The sequence below is a fragment of the Bombus huntii genome, chromosome 7, assembly GCF_024542735.1.
Source record: "Bombus huntii isolate Logan2020A chromosome 7, iyBomHunt1.1, whole genome shotgun sequence".
NCBI lineage: Eukaryota > Metazoa > Arthropoda > Insecta > Hymenoptera > Apidae > Bombus > Bombus huntii.
In genome coordinates this window covers 1,186,224-1,210,426 of record NC_066244.1, presented here as the reverse complement: position 1 = coordinate 1,210,426, position 24,203 = coordinate 1,186,224, and the positions used below count along the sequence as shown (strand labels likewise).

Here is a 24,203-nt window from a genome sequence, read left to right as displayed (position 1 = left end):
ATAACAAACAGTTGTTTTTCGTGTATAAGAAATATATTAATGAAGTATTCATTGTTGAAACAGGTAGCTATTGAAACACTGACAGATCAAGCAGTGCGAGATTTAAAAAATTTGAGAAAGAGTACCAGAATTTTTCAATAGGAAGAATTTTTTAAACAAGAAAATTAAAAGACCATTTTTAAAATAAGAAGACAACACCAGTAATTTAATTTCATGCAACTATACAATACGTATGCATAATTTCAAAAAAAGAAGTTTTGAACAAGTGTAAACAAACAAGTGAGTCGTAATATGACTAGTAAACCGATAAATGTGACAGTATTGTTGATAAAATAATAATGTTAAAAATATATAATTACATACAATAATTTAATTAACAAAGAAACAATCTAATCAATGCATGTTCAATATTCTTTTAGATAAATTTACATAGTTAATTTAATTTTTAGTTAAACGTAAAAATTAATTGTTAAATTAATTGCTAAATATTATAAAATCTGATTCTTTTTAGTATTTTTCTTATGCTAAATGCGTTTAAAAAAAAGTTACGCATAACTCTGCTTAACTTAAATTTTTTATTCTATTTATATGACATTTCATTTAGAAATCTACATTGCATTTTATAATTACAAAGAGAGCTTAAAATTTTCTGTTCTTATATAGGTATGAAGTACAAGAAGATGTAAGATGATAAATTTGATAAAAAATGCTAATTAAATGTTATTGTTTCCATTTATTTTTTATTATTCTAAGCTCAATTTTTGTACAGGGTGTTCAAAAATCATTTTTCATGGTTTTGGGAGGTGAGTCTACATAGATGTTCAGATTGATAAAGGTCTCTTAAAAAACATGTTGCAGAATTCACCCTGACCTTGTATTTTCCAAGCATAAGGATCAAAAGTCTCAAAGGAACCATGGATGTCAATTTAACCGTTCTCTTGGAAAAATATATTAAAGACCGTTCGCGGAAAGACGCAATTGCGAAGAAGCATACCAACGAGAGTCGTAAATTCCCGTTACGATTTGATCGATAATCGACGCCACGAAATGATCGACCTAACCTATTTCGGTTAAGATACTGGAGGTGGTTGCATTGATGCCAACACTTAGTTAACAAATTAAAATATATACTTTATTTCTAAAAACTTCGAATACGACAAGTCTACGAATGTATCGCGTGTACAAAGCGCAAGTCAAGTTTTGACGGGTCAAAAAACGTAAAGTAGCTCAAACTTCTGTGACGATGATGCCGCGGAGAACTGGTGATGGGTGTGTCTAAGGGCACGAGATAAGCGGATTCGTTGATGACAATTTTTCGTTAGTCAGTTCTGCCCGAGCAGCTGAGCTAAGCGGACGTGAAAAACAGTGCTTAAGAAAAAGTGCGGCAAGTGGGGAAGAGAAGGTTACGAACGGCTACGCCCATAGCTAAATGGTGGAAACCCGTGTCTTCTACTAAGAATCTACTAATTATCCAATTTAAAATGCAAAAACACATCTCACCGATAAAAATAATTAACAAAGACGAACAATACTACATAAATAAAACAACAAAACATATCGAAACCAAGCCAACCAATAAACCAAGAACAGGACTGCTCAGTTACAAACGAAGTTGATATGGAAACCAATAAAGAAACAACTCAACAGGATGAAAGCTGGAAGGTGGCGAGCTACAACGAAAAACGAAAAATAACAGGAAATCCAGATACAGAAAAGCAGCGATGGCTGCAAGAATTACCACTAAGAAACTCCTTCAGCTCACTTACGGAGGAAATAGACGATGACACAGCAACCAAAAACATAACTAAATCAACGCACATTACAAAACCACCACCAATATTTGTCGAGGCCCAGATAATAGACCCGCTTATAAATCGACTAAACGATATAGTTGGGAAGGAAAATTACATAATAAAACAAACAAAACTAGAACAAGTAAAAATACAAACAAACATCCCAGAAAGTTATAGGAAAGTGATAAAAGAACTAAAAGAAAAAAATGCTATATACCACACGTACCAGCTCAAAACGGAAAGGAGTTACAAAGTAGTTATAAGAGGACTACATCCAAAAACTAACACAAAAAACTAAGTGACGAATTAGCAAAATGTTGGCCACCAAACAAGAGCAATAAACAATATGACAAGATACGACGCGAAGCAACCACTACCTTTATTCATAATAGAGCTGGAACCTAGCACCAACAACAAGGAACCAACACCACGCCACAAAAAAGATATATCACAATGCATACTGTGTCAACAATACGGACACACTAAAAATTATTGTAACAGAAGACCGGCATGTGTTAAATGTGCTAAAAACCATCTAACACACTGTCCCTACATAGGGAAAGTAGAAGAAGTTAAATGTTACAACTGTAATGGAAACCACCCAGCCAGATATAAAGGAAGTGAAATCAGGAAACAACTACAACGTAAACTGTTTCCACCACTTCGCAATAGATCAGTCGATAATTACCAACCACAACAAAGTACAACGGATAACGAAGCAACATTGAAAGCACAAAATGAAATAAAAGCTATAAACAGAAACACAGATCTCCAAGGAAACCGAAGCTACGCGCAAGTAACCCAAAACATTAGACAAGAAATGCCCATAAACAATCAGAATCAAAGCAACAACACCGAAGACGCTACAGAAATCAAAGAACTACTAAAACAATCCATCAAATACACCAAAATACTTACAAAAATTATAAGCGAACAAAACGCAGTCCTCAGACAGCAAACGGAAAAAATCACAGTCATGCTACAACTACTTAGAAACATGTTGAGCAAAAAATAAAAATAGACATGCTTTTTTAAGCATGTCTTTTAAGCAGCCTGGAACTCTAACGGCCTACAACAAAGGGCTCTAGAAACTAAAACATTCCTGTATAGCAATAATATCGATATACTACTCGTTTCAGAAAAACACTTCACTATAAAAAGCTATATAAAAATACCGTACTACACCATATATGATACCAAGCATCCCTCAGGAAAAGCACATGGGAAACAATCAGAACAAATTAATAACTTACTATTATTATTAACACTCATCATGGATAAATTAATAGGCCCCGACGCAAAATAAAACCAATACGCATGGCTCTTTGGAATGCCAGCGGTCTAGCTCAACACAAATACGAACTAGAACTCTTCCTAAAACAACAGCAAATCGACGTAATGCTCGTATCTGAAACCCACTTCACCGACAAAAACTATCAGAAAATACATGGTTATAACTTCTACTATATCCAACATATCAGTGGAAAGGCCCACGGCGGCACCGGAATCATTATCAAATCCAGCATTAAGCACTACGAACTTCCATCATTCCAGAAAGACTACCTCCAAGAAACAAACGTAGCAATAGAAGACTGCCATGATACAATCACCACTTCAGCAGTATACTGCCTTTCCAGACACTCCATCGCCAAAGAAGATAACAACCTTTGATAACTTCCTTGATGCTCTGGGCATCATAGCTGGAGGAGCTTGTAAAGCCAAACATACCCAATGGGACAGTAGACTTATCACAGTAAGAGGCAAAAATCTCTTGAATAGCATAAACACCAACAGACTCAACTACCTCACCACATATGAACCCATATACTGGTCCACCGACACTAACAAAATACCAGATTTACTTGTCTTCTTTATAACTAAAAATATTTCGCCAAAATATGTCCAAATCAACTCCTCGGCGGAACTCTCTTCAAATCATTCCCCCGTTATTGCAACAATTAGTTCAACAATTATCGAAAATCCACCTAATGGCTTTATTCATAACCAACTCAACAACTGGCAGCTCTTTAGAGATGTCTTTAATCATTCAACATCAGTCTTAATTTCCCAAAAAACAAATGAAGATATTGAAACAGCCACGGAATACTTAAACACCAGCATAATAAGCGCTATCCGCTCTTCCACACCTGCTAAGAGTTCTATCAATAAACATGAATACTCCCATCACATATTAGAAAAAATCGCAGAAAAACGTAGACTTAGAATAGTATGGCAGAGTCATAGAACACCTGACGACAAACGCAAGCTAAATAACGCAACTAGGAATTTAACCAAAATCATTAAAAACTATAAAAATGACTGTTTCCAAAAATATCTCGCCAATCTGTCTCCCACAGCTGACTCCAACTACTCACTATGGAAGGCTTCCAGGAAACTCACGCGTCCCCCGCAAATAATCTCACCAATTCGCTATCCGCAAGGTGGATGAGCGCGTAGCCCTATAGATAAAGCCAAATACTTTGCTAAATACTTGTCTAAAGTATTTAAACTCCATTCCTCCAAAGCTGCAGCGGACATTACTGAATACCTGCACTCTCCCTTCCAAATGTCTCCTCCTATTGAACCCTTCACTTCTCTAGAAGTTACAGAATTGATTCGTCGCCTAAATCCCAGGAAAGCATCGGGACATAAGCAAATATGTAATAAAGCAATGAAGGAACTTCCCATAAAATGGATTGCACTCATCACATCACATGGATTGCACATAAGTTCTGGAAAATATCACTGATTACTCTCATACCTAAATGCAGAAAACCAATACACGAAACTAGCTCCTATCGCCCAATTAGTCTTCCACCTAGTTTGTCAAAACTATTCGAGAATCGACTTCTTCCACTCTTAGAGGATTTGAAAACACTGCCAGATCATCAATTCGGTTTTCGGAAGCAATATTCTACGATAGAGCAAATTCATCGTATATCACATAATATCAGCCAAAATTTAGAAAAAAATATTGCTCTGCGGTATTCCTAGACATTCAACAGGCATTCGACAAGTGTGGCATGATGGGCCTTTATTCAAACTAAAGAAAATCTTACCACACAGCTGCTACTCCATCCTAAAGTGCTACCTAACCAATAGACAATTCATGATTAAATACTTGGACGCCACAACCACAACATTTCCAATAGAAGCTGGCATACCCCAAGGCAGTGTCCCCGAAGCCCTGCTGTTCTCCATCCACACTGCCGACTTACCAACTTTAACAGAGACAATCAAAGCGACATTTGCTGATGAGGCAGCGCTATTAGCATCACACGCAGACCCGATAATTGCATCCTCCACTCTCCAGCGAGGTCTTGACTCTATGGAGAAGTGGTTCCACAAATGTGGCTTCAAAATTAACGAAAATAAATCCACGCGTGTAACCTTTAGGCTGCCAAAACAAACCAGCCCTCAGGTGACCATTAACAATATAACAATTCCTAACAAGGATTCAGTCAGATATCTGGGCATGACTCTGGACAGGAGAATGACATGGAAACAACACATCATAGACAAATCGAAGCAACTCAAGGCTAAACTTAAAAAATTCTGCTGGCTCATTGGCCGACGTTGCAACGTAAGCACGCAGAGGAAAATTACGCTCTATCCAACTATGGGGAATAGCAAGTAATTCCAACATTGAAATACTTCAACGCTTCTAATTGAAAACTCTAAGATCTATAATAGATGCACCCTGGTATGTTACCAACGAAGCAATACATCGCGATCTCAAGATAACCACAGTCAAAGAAGAAATAACAAAATGTAGTAATAGATGTATCATAAGAGTTAACAACCATCGAAACCCCCTAATTACTAAATTACTTAATACGTCGGACCAGAACCGCAGGCTAAGAAAATACTATCCGTTGGACCTAAGCACTAGATTCAGCTAGATATTTCTAATAAGTAATATTTACGTATTTATAATATTATTATTTATAAATTATACTTATTTATAAGTTATACTTACTTATAATGAGTTAATAAGTTTACTAACATATTATAAATAATTAGCCATGTCACTGCGCCACGCCAGAGACTCTTACTCAAAATTCTCAATGTGAGAATTGATTGTAAAGTACTTGTAAATAAAAAAAAAGGGGGGGATGAACGCTTTGTCTAACAGAGGTATGGAGTGATTCTATAGCTCTTCTTAGAAGAAATAGTTGTAGCGGCACGCGACAATAAACATTCCAACGGTTTCTGTTCCGTGGCACACCACACACAGATCCTATTCTTCAGGCAAGATGATTACCAGATTTTTTTTTTATTTACAAGTACTTTACAATCAATTCTCGCAATGAGAATTTTGAGTAAGTTTCTCTGGCGTGGCGCAGTGACAAGGCTAATTATTTATAATATGTTAATAAACTTATTAACTCATTATAAGTAAGTACAATATGATTACCAGATGTCGATGCATCTTCACAGTACATGCTCAGCTAGCCTGTGGACCCGTTATAAATCTTAAGATTTAGTTATTTAAAGTCCTTCAAACAGACAAACGGTCCTTGTCCCAACTACGGAAAGATAGGGAAATGTATTTTTCTCACGAACGACGCTTCCCGCTAACAACTTTCCCTCAAGGGCGGCTAGAATCCTTCTCTAACCACCAACATGGAAATTGACCAATTACCAGCAACGTCAATTTCCCTCGCTTTCCGAACGAAAGCATCTCTCCGCGAATCCGATGATCTCCTATCCTTAGACACACCCCATCATAGTTTTCCCTTGCAGCATCATCGCGACGGAAAATTATTCTCTCGTGAGGTCGTATTAGCGAATTACTTAACGTCTTTACGCTCAGTGGATTTTCCACGTTTTAACAAAGAGTTAGTAATACTTGAACCATAGATAAGCAAGTTGAGTACATCTTGGACTTTGGAAGGAAGCGCATTTTGTTATCCCGTTGACCGCGGATTTTTTATTTAACCTAGGATCATTATCATTAGCATCTCGAGTATCTAATTACCACGGTTACTTGTTAAATTCTGTAATAATCATATTTGCACTAGTCAACTACTCTTTTCGTCGATGAGATCCCAAGAGAGTAACGACTTACGACCAGCAAATATTACGCGTTTCATTAACAAAGAGTCAGAATTAGAGTTTGTGAGCACGTACATCTATCATCCCGTTGACTGCGGATTCGTTATCGAACATAAGGCCATTGTCACTAGTGTCGCGAGCGCCTAATCGCCGTGGTTGATTGTCAAATCTGTGGTATCCATACTTGTGTTAATAAACCGTACCTTTGTTATACCGTAACGATGACTAATTTCAATGAAGATTCATCAAACACCCACAACCCTATCCACAACGCCATTCCGACATATATATATGTCGGAGATGAAAGGACGTCGAAGCCTCCCCTTTGGAACTTCGGGATAATCCCCTAACACCGTAATCTAGATTCTATCATAGGCGTAATTAAACAATTGTCGTCTTTCGATCCGATTGTATTTGTTCGAGATTTGTGATAATGAGCTTGGGCTCGAGGTGATAGCCAGTCGCTGAACGTAGCCACGGTCACGGGATGAACGCTTTGTCTAACAAAGGTACGGAGTAATTCTATAGCTCTCCTTGAAAGAAATAGTTGTAGCGGCACACGACAGTAAACATTCCAACGGTTTCTGTCCTGTGGCTCGCCACACGCAAATCCTATTCTTCGGGTATGATGGTTACCAGATGCAGACGCGTCTCCACAGTACGTGTTCAGCTAGCCCGAGAGCCGTTATAAACACTAAGATCTAGTTACCTAAAGTCCTTCAAACAGACAAACAGTCTTTGTCCCAACTACGAGAAGATAAAGGAGACTTATTTTTCAACGAACGACGTCTCCCGCTAGCAACTTTCCCTCGAGGGCGGCTAGCATCTTTTTCTAACCACCGATATGGAGATTGACCAATTAGCAGCAACGCCAATTTCCCTTACTTTCTGAACGAAGGCTATCCTCCACGAATCCGATGATCTCGTGTCTTTAGACACACCCCATATAGTTTCCCCTGTGGCATCATCGGAATGGAAATTCATTCCTTCTTACGACCCCATCGATGAATAGAGTAACACCTTACGATCAGTGAATATTACGCGTCCGACTTAGATTTTGTGAGCACGTTCATCTATTATCCCGTCGACCGCGGATTCGTTATTGAACCTAGGATCATTGCCATTAGTTTCTCGAATATATAATTACCACGATTACTTGTCCAGTTCTGTGATAATCGCATTTGCACTAGTTGAAACCTTGATAAAAATGTATTGTGTGATTAGAAGATTATAAAAATGTGTTTTTCATATTGTATTCTTTGAATAATGCGTATGTTTCGCATATTTATGTTTAAAAGCGTATCCAAAAATATATTACGTAGCATTTACTTATGCAATATATTCATTTCATCAAATTAATTTAATTTATCGGAAGTGCGTAAAGTGCTAACAATAATAATATGTAATCGACATCAACAAACCACGCTAAATAGTATATTTACATATTTGCAATAGTGATTAATCGTAAGACGTGGTAGTTTGTATTTCCAATTCGAATAAATCGGTGTGATTTATCGCATCATTATTTGTAATGTTAATCATATGATGAACAAGAAGTAAATGTATGGGAAATTTTCTTAAATTTTATAAAAAATGAATATTTGAAACGATAAACGAACTATATTTTATATACAAATATCATTGGTTAAAGTGTGCAAATTTGGACAGAGTGTTTGTAATTTATTATAACACAAACTATATTTACCAGAATAATTGCGCAAGCATTGTTAAATATTACATCGTAAATGATATTTAATGTATTAAATTTACTATTATACCTATTTTACATGTTTTATCTATTTTATATGTGCATAAATGTTATATATGTGTAGATAGGTATCTCCCGTACTATACAACTCCGAACTCTTACAAAACGATTTCTCTCTAAAATGATTCGAGAATGCGGGAAATCACAGAACGGAACGGCACTTTTAATGTATTCACACATCTGCGTATTTTTAATACGTCTTTAGTTCGTGGATTATTAAATCTTTGCACTCAAATTTTTTTTGCTATAGGGAAGTAGTAACTTGAAAATTTTTTCATAAAAAGCAATGACGTTCTTACAACTAACGTAAATGATTTATGAATCAAAGATAAACTAGTTTCCTATCGCTTTCTTTTCTAGTGAATACATTTTTTTTGGGGGGGGGGGGGTAAATTGCTTCTCAGCATAAAAATATATTAGACAACACATAAAAATTAAAAGCTTTTAGACATTTACGAGACACAATATATGTTTTTAGTTAATTATATATATGTTAAGATTCCTCACCTAATTTCAATTTTTCCCGAGGAAATTCCCATTTCTTGTCGTAAGGAAGCAATTCTGCTTGATCGTCTACTGTTAACTCTGGATTTAAACATTCTACTGCTCCTTCTTCGAAATGCATCAATCCTGATTCCATTAATTCCTTTCTCATGATCTAAAAATATGGAAATGTAGGAAATGATATAATAATAGTTATTGATATACATATTAAGACAACAATTGGTTATATTTCGGAAGATCGATTAATGAAAAATTTGAGTATAGTCCTTTGTAAGAAACATTGGAAAACAAAAATAAGAAGTGAGAGAAATTGTTAAAGTTTTATTCGAAGATATTATATTAATATTTGTAAAATAGTTGAAAGAAAATAAATGATTTTCACTTATATAAGAAGAAAATTATTCGATAATTCGAACAATTTGAGGCATGACTAATTCTAATCGATTCGATATTCAAGATTCTATTGTATTTCATAACATCAGGATAATTTAGAACATTAATAGACTACTTGATCTATATACAAATTTATATTTTTAGGAACGTGATTAAAGGAATGGAACTTAGATGGAGATTTGTCCCACCTTTTAAATATTATAATTACTTTACCTCGAGCATTCTGTTTATTAATCCATATTACGTGCATTCTGTGCATTTTTCACATTCAAATTTCATACAATTTCATAAGCATTCGCAGACTACTAATTAATATTCAATAATATAGACTTACCTTTTCACGACGAATTTTGATTGTGAAGTAGGTTAACAGAGTCACCACTGTGATCAATAAAACAAAGATAAGCACGATCAACTCCATAGGAAGTTCTTTCCCTATAATTTTTAGAAGATAGAGTCATTAATAATTTTGGTATTTTTTCATGGGCAAGAAGATGAAAGAAACAACACAATTATCTGAAATATTTGCGATTATCTGATAGGTATTTCCAATTATGACAAAAGTATATTTCTTTTGCAGTTGTATAAATATGAGAATTACCCGAGATTAGTAGAGATAAATTTCTATCTATACATTTCACAAAATATCTACAAAATTTTTATGAAAAATTCTGAATTGATTCTTTTAACCACTCTGCTAGTTCTAGTGTTCATGTACGATTTCAAGTTGCTACTATTTGGAAATTGTTATATACAATACATATATACATATATACATACATATATACTACTGCAGTATCGTGGACAGATTGCCTAAGAAATATCGGATGAACTATAAACAATTTTTTTTTTGGAAGAATTTTACAATCAATTCTCATTGAGAATTATAAGTAAACTATTCTGACGTGGTACTATGTCATGTATAATAAGTGATTATCGTCTGCTTGATTCTAGCTGAATCTAACGAACTATAAACAATGTTGCAAGAAAGTCTAAGTGCCGACTGGCCCAAAGGGTCGGCAAACTTCAATTTGTCGTCAATCCTTCAGTTGAATAGTTCAACTGAAGAACGAAAGAAAGTGTCACACGCTCAAGAAAGGCCACCCGCTCAGAAACAGTAATAAAGTAGACAAAACATCCTGCATGCCACAGTTATCGAAATAATAACAAAACAGCAACTGAATAGCCGCCTCTGATATACATCCGACGATAACCTCTCCAAAGGGACTAAAACCTCCATATAAAAACCCTCCTACATTAGCGCTCAACACATTATTCTGTTGTAATACTTTGAACCGTCACTCTGTTGGATTTATACAATAAAATTTCCATCATCTTATACGAAGTTCAATTTCTTTACCTTATTTGTGAAATGTTCGAAATGCGACGCGAGGAGATTGTCACGACCGGCATACTTCAAATCCGATGGACTGACGATGGAGATAAAGATGTGGCGGCACTCGGCGACAATGTATATCGCTGAAGTGCCTAATGAACCATCAACATCCCAACGGTCCTTCCACCGAAGGTTCTAGAAGAAAGAGCATGTGGCAACGGTCGTGGACGCCTAGGAAATGCATGGACGGTGGGGATGTTGAGGGATGACAAAAGAAAGTAATCGGATCCGATCGAAAGTCAAATCATAAGAGTCAGTCTTAGAAAGTCGCGCCTAGAGTTCGGAAGTGGATTGTAAAGTGGATTGTTGTTAGAAAAAAATAAGGTTTTCTTTTTTTTTATTTTTCACCTCGAATTTCTTTTTTTTATTTTGTTATTTTACGTGACAAGATCACCGGCGGTCTATCGGTTTCGTGATTTCTTGTGTCTTCGACGTGACAAAAGCGTACGGTGTTCGTGATCGCGGACGGTTACAGAACACGTACGTGATATGAGAAAAGACAAAGAGATGCTTAAGGAAGAAAGACGAAATCGGCAGACGTTAACTAAGAGTCGAGTTGTGAGGAATTGAGAGTTGAATTGCCAAGTTGCTATGAGTCGTAAACTATTAGTTGTGAGTTGTGAATTATCTATTTAGTTGGCTTAGTTATAGCACATTACTGTACTTAATTCATGTTAAATAACCATCGTTTCCTGTTTAATCCATTGTAAATAGATCCATCTATTAATAAACTTATCATTTAGAATAGAAAACATTGGAAACCCTAATTTCTAATATTTCCGAATAAATAAATTCTATACTACATCTTGGAATAAATTTGCAAGCAAACTCAGTAATACTAAGCGTTAGCTATAAAAGCTAAAGTTTTGCAGATGTAACATGTTAAATTAGTCTGATATAACTACAAAAAAAGTAATGATGACTTTCATTTATTGTCTAGTAGAAAATAGAGAATAAACTAAATATTAGTTGAAAGACAGTATTTGGCCGATGGAAGCCCTGGCAAACTTAAATTAATATTTCACGATTTTTCGATTCTGTTATCGCCAAACATTCAAGTAATGAAACTTGACAGATTCTCGTGAGATTATTTCTGCCATGACGTGAACTACTGCTACCAGATATTCTTTTCCAACTAATACAAATTTTATCTGGTAAGAATTTTCTTGATAATAAATGAATATTTTGATTATTTCTTTTGTATTTACCTCATATTAGATCTGTTAAACTTTCTGATGAAAGAGGGAGAGAGTGAGTGGATCATTATTCTCATATATTGTTGTATAAATAAAAAGTAAAAATCAACGAATTATAAATTGAGGTACAGTAGTAGTCAATGTTAGTGTGAAATAATTTTCGATGAATAGATTGATATATGGAATGTTGCGTTTTATTCAGATTTTCTATTGATTAAAAATGGATGTGACGAATACTACACGAAGCAAAGTCAAGGTCAATTTTCCAGGATCTTCTTTAACAGATCTCCACCGACTGGAAAGCATCTATCAAAGCCATATTATCAATGACATATAACTTTTAAATACCCTGTACATATAACATTAAACATAAGTTGTTTTATAACTTGAACACTAGAGTCGAACGGTGGTTATCCATTCTATGCTGACTTTGACAATATATGCCCCTATTCCGAATAATTACCTGTTAATAGTATCTATTATTATCGTTAGATAATTGAATTCTCTAATTAAAAAAGTCTATAATATACCACAGCTGTTATAGTAGCACTAAATAATTACGTATATTTGAACGTCAGAAAATTAAACGTTAAATATCTTTATAAATAATACAATTGTCAAAAATAATCAGATATTGGTTGACTTACTTGATCACCAGAAAAAGTTTAATTAAAATCGACAATTCCACTGTTGTGACTTTACCTTGTAAACAATTTACCTTGTACGTCACCGAATTTGCTTATGATCAGTTTTTGAACGATCTACGTCTATTTTAAGACAAACCATTTATCTTATTGTTAGTGCTACAACAAATAGCGAACTGTATTCTGTATATTCACAGCTTAAGGATCATAGGATTCTACGACGATATAACTCATATTCATCAAACAATACGAAAGCTGTACAACTAATTGATACTAAACTAGTTAGTACTAAAAACTAATATTTTCAGTTATAATTATTATAATTCGATGCATAAGTAATAAAAAGAATAAAGTATATTCTTTCAACTTATTTTGTTGTTTAGTGTATTAATTCATATATACTATCTTTTCGCAAGCACTATAAACCCATATAGGATTTCAATCATTCTTCCATTTTTAATACTCTTTCTTGCTAAACCTAAAGTATATCATATTTTCTTATTTCTATGTTATATTAAATTTATTATATATGGACTATAGATGTACACCATGGGCGTAAATTCGTGGTAGGTAAAAGTTAGGCTGATTCTATGATATGAAATAAGATGATAATAACGAAATTGCTTTGAAAGCTCCATTTTATAAAAAGATCGAGCTTGAAAGTCTGTAAAATATAGTGCATTTGGCTAATTTTTGATTGGACAGAAGCGGTCAGTTACCAGTAGATTATTCTATACGTAACAGTAAGTTGAAAATTTTCGTTTTCCAGAAAATTATTAGCATTTCATACAACATGATTATTCTATGCAGAGTCCAACATCAAACAAGAATGTTAGGATGTTGAAGCTTAGTTGAACCAAATTAGGTCTGACCTTACACCTTGGAACCTATCATTAAAAAAGATCGAGCATTTGTTATGTTATAATAAATTACCTTTCACTGTTATTGTTATGGAGGACTGGACTAATCCCAATCGACTCTTTGCTTTACACGCGTACACCCCACTGTCATTATCCTGAAGATAATTAATATGCAACTCTTGGTAGTCACGGATGCACATGAATTGCTCGCCTATTTTTAATGGTACATCGTCCTATAAAGAATATATAATAATTATTAAATAATATATTGTATTATTATATATATAATAAAAATTATATTGTGTAATAATGTATATTATATATAAAGTACATTATAGAAAGCATAATAATATAATAATTATAAGAATTATAGAAAAAAAAATATTTGGGAAAGTAACATTAAAATTCACGAGGTTGAAACGTCACACTATGCTTCAGTCTAATAATACTTGTAACAAATCCATCTAACACGATATAAGACAGTATATTGATTAGTAAACCTTTCTGAGTATGAACAACTTTTTTTATTCAATAATTTTTAGTAACAAGTTATCAGCCACTTACTCTATACCAAGTGACTAATGGTTTAGGCATTCCATCTACAAAGCAGTACAGTACTAATTCGTTGTGACCTTGGGCGCTAACATCGACTATAATTCCAGTTTCATTTAAATTAGTTTCTATTATGTAAGGTGATACTGCGTCTATAAAAAGAAAGAGAAAAAAACCTTAAATAAAAAATCTAATTATTCAAGTATTAGCATTCGAAAGATTCATTTAAATATTTACTTGACCCGAAAAAACCGAACTCTCTGACGCTGAAATCTTTTATATAACATACCATATAATATGCCGAGAAAAATTGCCTGTAGGTGTTCAAATATTTTGGGATCCTCTATATGTATATACTAGTGATGAAATCAAATTCAATATACTTATATACACGAATGAAATCAAATATCCAAGATTCGCTTCATATTCATCGAATACTACTTGGATATAATGTTTCGTATTCGATCCTTCTTAGCTCATTTCGAACCTCGAAACAAATATTCGTAAGTTTCGAAAATCTATTGTTATCAATCTATTGTATCATTGTTATTTCATTGATTCTTCTAATAAATTAAAGAAAATTTTATAGGATTATAAACAATCAACAGGATTCCTATAAATTTGATTTGAACGGTTGCACTTGTAACCACAAAAAAATGATTTGAAGTGAATGGAGAATTAGTATAAAGTGCTCGTAAAGCTTCGAATCTATTGCAGCAGCGTCCGATTCTACTTGAGTTTACTTTTCTGATTTGGGTTAATAGCCAAAATATTCCCAGAGAGGTCGAATCTGCCGCATTTAGTATATTTGAAAGTATTACTACCTGTTTTATACTTGTGGAGGATTTGAATCTGACTGACCAATGTTCAAGTTTATATGAAACGCACTTCAACTCGTTACTAATATGTACACTACTGTTCAAAACTATTTGAACACTTTTGCGTTATTATAAATAAAGAGGCTCACAATAGTATTTGTAGACACCTTTTATGAATATAAATAGGAATATAATATAATATGGCAACATGAATATGAACATTTATGTGTGTTACTTAAAATATTTACGAACTTCATTAGAACTATTATAAGACTCTATTATCATATTGATATAATTTGAAACGAATCTGATATTTTATGTAGAACTTACAAAATACATTACAATATTACAAGAAGAAAGTAAGTAAGTAAGAAATGTTAAAAATGATCTCACTGAATGCTGTTTCAATACTTTTGAGGTTTTTGTGAAATATATCTTGTAATTTTCATATATATTTTTAGAATTTTTATTAATATAATCACGACAGTCGTGCCCCACAGTCTGATTACGGTGGTAATACAAAATGTTTTAATACAAAATGTGGTAATACGAAATGTGGTCAGAATGTTTTATAAATATATATTATAGATATAGAAGTTTCTAGTGGTAAATGTTCGAAGTGTACTTTCGTAATTCAGTGCACATAAAATATACTTGGAATAAAATTCTGTAATATAATTTCGGCTGTTGATCCTTATTTGGGGGAATCATATATAACTGATAAATATCGATGAAACCAATGGTCAATTTCAACCAACATAAGTAAGAGAGCAAAAATTGAAATTAAACAATTGGTCTTAGAAAAACACTTAGATTCAGTGTTGTGTGACCTTACGGTACAAGCTATATTCATTTAATATTGGAATCTTATAATGATACACATATGTGATACACATATTTCTAGTTTTAACAATATTCTGTGTCACTTACAATTAGTTCTACTTTTTTACAGATTATAATTATTTGACCCAATTATGTCAAGAAATACAAAATCAGCAACAGGAAAACGTTTTTTATGGTACTATAACTTTGAAAATAAAATGTAAAATAATGACATAATAAAATATAAAATAGCAAATAAAATTTAATGGTTCTGATCACATTGTATCTATAAAGTATCTAAATACTTATAGACGATGGTATATCCTTTTCATTATAATATAAAATATTTACCGTGCACTTGAAGAATGTAGGCCATTTCCTCTTTATTACGACATGTGTACATCATTGAGTCATCTTTTGTTACATTTTTTATTTTCAAAATGGAACGATAAGTAAATCGAGTTTTGGCTCGTCTGATCGTTGTCCTGGCTAAACATTTAAAAAGCGATTGGTTAATGAACAAATATCCAAAGAATGCTCTTTTTGTTAAAGTACGATTAAAATCAAAGACACTTAATATTTGGCTCAATGGGAATGTCATCCGAGTATTTCCATTCGAAATTATCCGTGTAATTGTAAATAGAAGCGGCACAAATCAGTTCTAGATCGTCACCTTCAACCACTGGATCTGTCGGATTTATTATGCCGAAACCACCCCTTCCATCTATGATTTTAAAATAGAATTTTAGATACAAAATTGAAAAAATAAGTTAAATACAAATAAAATTATGAAAACAGGAAGGACAAGTTCGAATAATACACAGTATTTAACGTGATAGTATCCAGGATTTTTGATAAATCAATTATAATTAGACCGCGGATGTTCATGCAAATACATACTTTTATAAAATGCAAGTAGAGAAAAGAAATATAAATAGAAATTTATTGTATTAATAGAAGATTATAAAAATATATTTTTTATTTTTCATCCTTTGTGCAATACATATTTATATTTAAAAACATATACAGAGACATACTGCATATTGCATGTCACATTTATTTCATCAAGTTAATCTAATTTATCATGATTGTGTTAAGTGCTGTTAATAGCAGCAATATATAGCTAATGTCAAAAATAGACCATTGCGTTTCGAAATAGTATAGTTCGATTTAATTAAATTATTGCGTTCGCTATTCTGAATTGTATGGTGAACAAGAAGCAAACGTACAAAAAAATTTCTTAAATTCTGTTATAAACTAATATTTGTAACATAAATGAGCGTTTTACATACAAATGAATGACTAGTCAATAAATGCAAATTTGAGCAAAGTGCTTGTGATTAGCTATAAAATAAGCTATACATATTAAATATTGCATCGTAAATAATATTCGATATGTTAAATTTATATCAAACATATGTTGCATATTTTATGCGCATAAATGTCATGCATTTATTGTATATTTAATGTATATAAAAGTCCTCAATCTGGCTATTACATCGTTTAGCTTTTTATTGCAAAGTTGGGTATATGTTAGATATAAGTTAGGTACAGGTATATGTTATAATGTAATTACTGTAATTTGTAATAAAATGAAGGAAAAATAAATATTTTATATATTGTATTGTATTGTATTGGTTGCTTTATACTAACACAGGTAACAATTAACAAAATTTAGCAGGCGTGAGAATTATTAGAATAAATTATAGTAAGCAGATCAAATATCATGGACATAAATTTAATGATTCCATAAATAAAATTACAACTCAATTAGAATTATCATTTGAGCAAAGACTACATACCGGAAACCAATATAGTTTCAACTTGAGACTCGCATCCAATAAGGTTACACGCGGTGCAAGTAAGATGGCCGCTCATTTCAATAGTGACCCTCACAGTTGAGCGAAACCTCGTATTCATTCCGCTTTCCGTTTTATTCTATACGAAATTAAGAGAACCCTTGTTTTGAACTCTCACGACGAAGAATTAATTACTACTCAAAGTAATTCTATTAAATAGTGTAATAAGTGCCTTTTATTATTATTACTATTTGGCTCGTTCGATTTGTTTAATTATTCAGTTATTTATTTTTCTAAAAGAGTGTCACAGATCGTTACTTTTGCATATAAAGTCTATTTATTAAATCAAACGGTGAAATAATGTGTAAAAGTTGAGTAAAAGCAAGTTTATCAAACAAGATAAATTATTGAGAAAATATGTTACAATAATAAATATATTATAGAAACTGACAAATCGACAACGCAGAAAGAATTCCTCCAATTTAAAGAAAATAACTGTGCTCAACAAATACATCGCTTCGGTTGCAAAATCCGATTGCACTTGTTTTATAACTAGAATCTAACGATTTTTTGCATAGATTTATTCTGTTTATTATTTTAGGCATGAACTAAGGCATAACTAAGTAAATAAAAAAGAAACATTCGATTTTGTCTAAATTCTCAGGATAATACATCAGTTTAAAGAAGTTATTACGTACTTGTAATTCTATGGTGCTCGCATCTTCATAAGAAGGATAATAAGGACATCTCATGTAACTCCACGTAATGTTTGGTGCTGGATAGGTTGCCACATCACAGGAAATTTCTACCGTCTGATTAGGAGCATAATAAGGCTCTACCTTCAACATTGGCACTGGTTTCACTGAAAAGATATCAATATAGAGAGTTAATTTCTTTTGCAGATCTTGCTAAACAAAAATTGTACACTTATTCGGTTTAAACTGTTTAAAGATTGAAAATGCTCATCGAATGAAAAAAATAACTTTTCCATAGTATAGTAACAAGTTTAGTAATAAAACAAATGATATTTTACATAAGGAAATTATACAAATTGTAGATTCTCTTATTTAATTAAAAATTACAAAATCGTAAAAATGAAATCTACCACTTGTAATTTCTATCTCCTTGGTTTATAAATATTATAAAAGTAATTCAGTAAGTAAGGACCGAGCTTTGTTGAGCAGTTCTTGATGGGAGGGTTTCACCACTCTCCTAAGCTTAAAGAATTTCTGAATGGCAGACATTTTAAAGACGATGACGAATTGAAGTTCACATTCAATTACTGGTAGTTAAATAGAGTGGCAATGGAGGATTGCAACAACGGGAATTTGAAGCTCGTGAACAGATATGATAAATGCATAAATGTAGGGGCTGGTTATGTAGAGAAATAGATTATGTAGCACTGTAGTTTAAAAAAATATAAAATTGAATAATAAGGTCGCCGATTATATTTGAGCCCTCTATAAATATTTCGGAAGAAAGAAAAGTTCGAATCGTTCGAATATTAAATTCGTTATAAGTAGTTTTTCAAAATTTGCAAGTATTCGTTTCGAACTAGCTTGTGAAAATCGAATATGTACTTGTCAAGTAAGCTGGACGGGTCATCAATCGTACGATTAATATTCGAACTCTATGAAACAAAAATTATAAGTATATTATAAGTGATTGAAGAGTATTTATCTTAATTATTACTACATCATTTCTTTACCACTCGTGAAATGTGCTTATCCTTTGAGTTGATTTACCTATTACGTCGAGCGTAAAATTCAGCATTTCGAATTTATCTTGGTTGACAGCCTGAAGAGAATATTCTCCCATATCTTCGATATTTAAATGGTTAATCTTCAGAATTGTATGGTTAGGTGTCAATTTTATTACGTACTTCGGTCTATCTGAGTCATGCGAAGCCCCTATGATCTCTTCTCCTTTTGTATTTAACCTGGGACATGTACAAATTATGCTAAAAAATTTAAATAATATTGAGCACATTAATATTCATTCTATTAATACAATGAAATATTGAATAATTGTCCAAGCCTGTGAAAATGACGTTTCTAAAAAATTATTATCTATAGTAACATACTTATTAATTATACTAATTTTTAAAATATATAAGGTTAATATATAATTAATATATATAAGTAATGTTTTAAATAAACATTTATGGAGGAAAATTATATTGATAATGTGTGATATTTTGTCGAAATTAATTTTTATAGTAGGATAATTACCTCAGATATTATGTCTAGCATTTATTGAGATGATTGGAAGGAATTGGAATATAATTTTGTTTAGTGATTGTTAGCACTATGACAAATGAACAACAAACATCAAATAAATACTGAATAAAGGGAAAAATGACGATATGTTATTCCGCAAAGCATTATAAGAAATTTAGGCGAGTTATGGTTATCAATAGGACTAAAAACTATGAAAGTGGTTAAAACGACCAAGGTGACTTTCATAAATTTCATAAATTGCAAAAGTACATTTTTACTGCATTATAAACTTTTCTATTCCTTACGGTTTAATTTCTTTTATACAAATTTAATACTTTAATCTTTTGTAGTTCTATAATACGTGCCATTTAATTCTAGTGTTGAAATCATTAATGTCTTCCCAAAGACAACGTTAAATATCCTTTTAAATAAAGTTTGGTTCTATACAAAATTAGTCTCATTATTATTAAATCGTGGATTTTTGTGCATTTATGGGAGTTTTAAAGATACAAAAATGCATAGAATGCATCTAATATAATAGAATACTAGTTATATGTACTGATTAGATGTTATTTCCTTAACTAAGAAAATAGTTGCAGTTTGCTAACTATAATTTGTATAAAAGCTATTTGTGTAAATAATTATATATGTAAATACACACACGCGCGCGCGCGCACGCATGCATATATATCTGTACACACATAACGTCAAAAAAATATTTTTCACATTTTTTCTATTTGGAAGACATATGTTTGGATGTTAGCAATAGTGATCCATTAAGCTAAAACTTGTTACCATTTAAGAGTAGGTTCTGGATAGGCATGCACGTGTACCACCCATTGTACACTATCACCTTCTCGACGTTGATAATGTCTGTTCGCATCCTGCGCTGTTAGGTTGATAAACTTGTTTTCTGGATCTAAAAATGAATATCCGGAATAGTTTTTGGTACAAAAGCTAAACGCTACATAAGATATATATTTGGCAATTAAAAGTAAAAGGTTGTATTCAAATTTCCTTTATCTTTTGTATCATGAATCGTGTACGAGAATGAATCCACTATGCTACACATATGTGTATATTGAATTCTTTCAGCTACATTTATTAAAACTTTTGATATTTAGTAAATTTGAGACGAAATCAAAAATAGTTTTATCTCGTATTCCAAGCAATCTAAAGTGTGATTAATAACATTGTTCAACAGCCCACTACCGACTATTACGAATCTGCAAGTAGTTTTTCCCCAGCCCGTCTAATTTTTCAGAAATTTGATTCTGAAAGGAATTCATATATTTCAAATTTAAACAAATTTTGTGCCGTAACTATAAAGGATATTGTACTTCAGTTTGTGTCGAAAAATTCCTATCCTAAAAATTCTTTCCTAAGTACTCAGGTATCAGTTTTTAATACATTATAAATGTTTGAATATGTTTAAACAGTCCTTAAATGTGGGGAGACGTCAATTTTGGGGGGATATTTTTCAATTTATCTTAAAATCGAACCACGATAGAGCAAACTTTTACCTTGAAGAAAAGGCCAAGGAAACACGCATCCAACCAGAAAGCTAAATAGCTCCGCGAATGCGAAATGTCGACAATAATACGCAAAATCAAAGCCAAAGCTCAAACTCTCACCTGCATCGCGCTAGATGGAACATCGAGCTCTTACTTTTTGAGTTAAATTGAAAAGTACCCGTAAAAATTGGTGTCTCTCCGTCTTTAATGATCATTTAAACATTCATGATGTACCGAAAACTATTCGGAAAAGATTACAGAATCTTCCGACACAAGCATGGATGGAATATCTTTTATAGTTATGCCGAGAAAATCTGTTCAAATTTAAAAAGTATGAATTTAGTTGAAAATCAAATTTCTCAAAATCTAGACGCAATGGGGAAATGATTTATAGTCAGAGATTTATAACTATGAAAAGTAAAAATACTTAATAGCAATAGGAACGATAAAAAGAATTTGAAATTTGTTGGACGGTGTAATTGAATAACATAAACAAAATATTCGCAAGGCCAGCAAAAGCACATATATAATTGGAAAATCAAATAAGGAGACATTCCAATCAAAAAAATTGATTCAAAATATATCGAATTTTGAAAAATTGCTTTTCTACAAAAAGCATAAAATTTAACTTATTATACCTTCCACTGTGGTTTTCACATTATACTTAATTGCATAATTGTAATTAAATTAATTATAGAAATAAAAATAAAAATTGAAATTAAATTAATGACGAACTTGACTTGAATACTATATTTAAAAAGTAGAAGAATACTGCAAAAGTTAAAAAATAAAAATAACTTATTTCAAGGAAAGACAATATTATATACAAAACAATATTTTATACAAAATCTTATAATTGGAGAATTATTTAAAGTAAAACTTACCATGAACCTTGATGTACTTTCTCGTTTTGTTAAAGTCATAAAAGGATTTGATAATGCATTCATACCACCCTTCGTCCTCATCCCTAACATCTTTTATGATCAATTCGGTGGTTGTGCGCGCAACTGGACCAGACTTTTTAGTATAACTAGTAGTATTTATCCTGCTGCTCTAAAATTATACATGAAATTTATTTTCTATGACAATTAAAATTATACAGGAAGTTTTATGATTTACAGTAAATACTACGGAAGGGTGAATCTAGTCGTAAAAAAATTAGTCAAAAGTATGGAATACAATCTTTTCATACGAGGCATTGTTTGTGTGAAAATTCACTTGGAAGATGTTTTCGATATGCTCTTATTAAAATTTTTTCTGAATTATTGAATGAATAATGAATTGTTGAAGTGATTAATATTTCTACATATATTTGGGTTTATTGTATCGTGTAATAGAAAGTATACAACTAAATAGAATAGCTTTTTATATTTTATATAAAAAATGTTATATTTAAAAATAAAATTATTTTTCTATTTGTAAAATAATATGAATGTAGTTAAATATCACTGATTGTGTTAATATCGTAATTTTTTCTATCATTTTAGCAGTCTTCTTACCCTGACTTCTAGTTAAGGAATTAAATAGGTAATCAAGATGAACAGTTCATCAAACTAATTCTGTAAATTTTGTCAATTACAAATACCAGTTCTAATATTGCATATTGGTTTCTATAAATCAATTTTATGATGATTACAAGGTGTAAAATTATTACATTTCGATTTATCCATAATTTATGGGGTCACATAAAATTAATCGTATATTTGTAAATTCCAAATATCATGCAATGTCAAAAAAAAAAAAAAATATTGTTTGATAAAATAAATCAACACTGCACGCTGAGAACATTACAGAGTGTTCATATAAATTTTTGTCAATACAGGCAACAAAATGGAGCATTGATTAGAATAGAAAATGTTTTCAACAACTTTTAAAGTCAATTTTCTGAAAAACAAAGTATGAAAAAATTTTGTTTTATATTTTCGACATATTTTTTCACGTAGAACCACATTTTTTTTAGTTGTATACCAGTTACAAAACGGCCTGTATAATTTGGATAAAGATAAATAAATTGTTTCCGAACCGCTTGTGGTGTATTCCAAATTAAACCATAAGTCAAGTCTGCTGCAACAGTTGTCGTGCAATTTACATGTAGAGTTTGTCCTCGTGTTACGTGACGCAAAGTGTCTTCTATAATTACTGGAGCAAGCAATTCTGGCTTAACTAAAATCGATGCGAATTGTTCAATTAATTTAATATAGAAAATATAATTTAAATTAAAAGTATTAAAATTAATATATAGTGTCGTGCTTCAAAATTTAATCATAAATTCAACAAACTGCTTGCGATAAATTTTTGCTTTTCTCTATAATGTAGGCTCTAAAAATATATAGAATGACCCATTTAAAGCGATACGCGCAATTATCTCCTAAATTCTAAATTATTCGTTATACAAAAGAATGTTTCAAGTAAAACTTACTTTATTTCCCAGGTAATCGGACGTCTCGTGATGGTCACAAATCTTATCTAAGTGAATGTGCCTTCCAAATTTTAAGGCGAAATATGTTTTTTTGGATGAAATTGTGTGTAAAAACATAAATAAAAACATAATATAATAAAAATCCAGATAGGCGTCTACCCCATTCCGTGACGAATTCATCGACTCGAATTAACTATGTTGGTGTTCCAAGGTCATTCAGGATCATTTATTGCCGTTCAAAACTTTCCTTTATTAAACGTCTCCAAGATTTCGTTTACCAAAGTTTGTGTTACAATTGCTTCGAAGGAATCAGTATTATCGTGACTTCGTTATATACGTGTTCTTCGTTTCAACATCAATTCAATTTACGATGGCTAATTGAACAATATGTTCCTCGGTAGTTGGATACGAAGAGGGAGCAGGGTACACTTCCCATCAAGATCTCCGG

General features: G+C 32.1%; 1 protein-coding gene across 5 annotated transcripts in view; it reads right to left on the bottom strand.

The window, feature by feature from the left end:
* Positions 1-24,203, bottom strand: part of LOC126867238 (vascular endothelial growth factor receptor 1) — a 63,289-nt gene that overhangs the window by 14,806 nt on the left and 24,280 nt on the right. For 4 of the 5 annotated variants that reach the window (XM_050621481.1, XM_050621478.1, XM_050621480.1 and 1 more), the window contains exons 6-17: positions 23,360-23,499; positions 22,221-22,389; positions 20,618-20,741; positions 19,349-19,542; positions 18,302-18,465; positions 17,607-17,742; positions 16,378-16,528; positions 16,156-16,289; positions 14,177-14,316; positions 13,686-13,845; positions 9,851-9,951; positions 9,127-9,277 (exon numbers count right to left, since the gene is read on the bottom strand). In XM_050621481.1, the coding sequence (XP_050477438.1) occupies positions 9,127-9,277; positions 9,851-9,951; positions 13,686-13,845; positions 14,177-14,316; positions 16,156-16,289; positions 16,378-16,528; positions 17,607-17,742; positions 18,302-18,465; positions 19,349-19,542; positions 20,618-20,741; positions 22,221-22,389; positions 23,360-23,499 (1,764 nt within the window). The remainder of the gene's footprint in view (positions 1-9,126; positions 9,278-9,850; positions 9,952-13,685; positions 13,846-14,176; positions 14,317-16,155; positions 16,290-16,377; positions 16,529-17,606; positions 17,743-18,301; positions 18,466-19,348; positions 19,543-20,617; positions 20,742-22,220; positions 22,390-23,359; positions 23,500-24,203) is intronic. The other variant, XM_050621482.1, reaches the window with a different exon arrangement.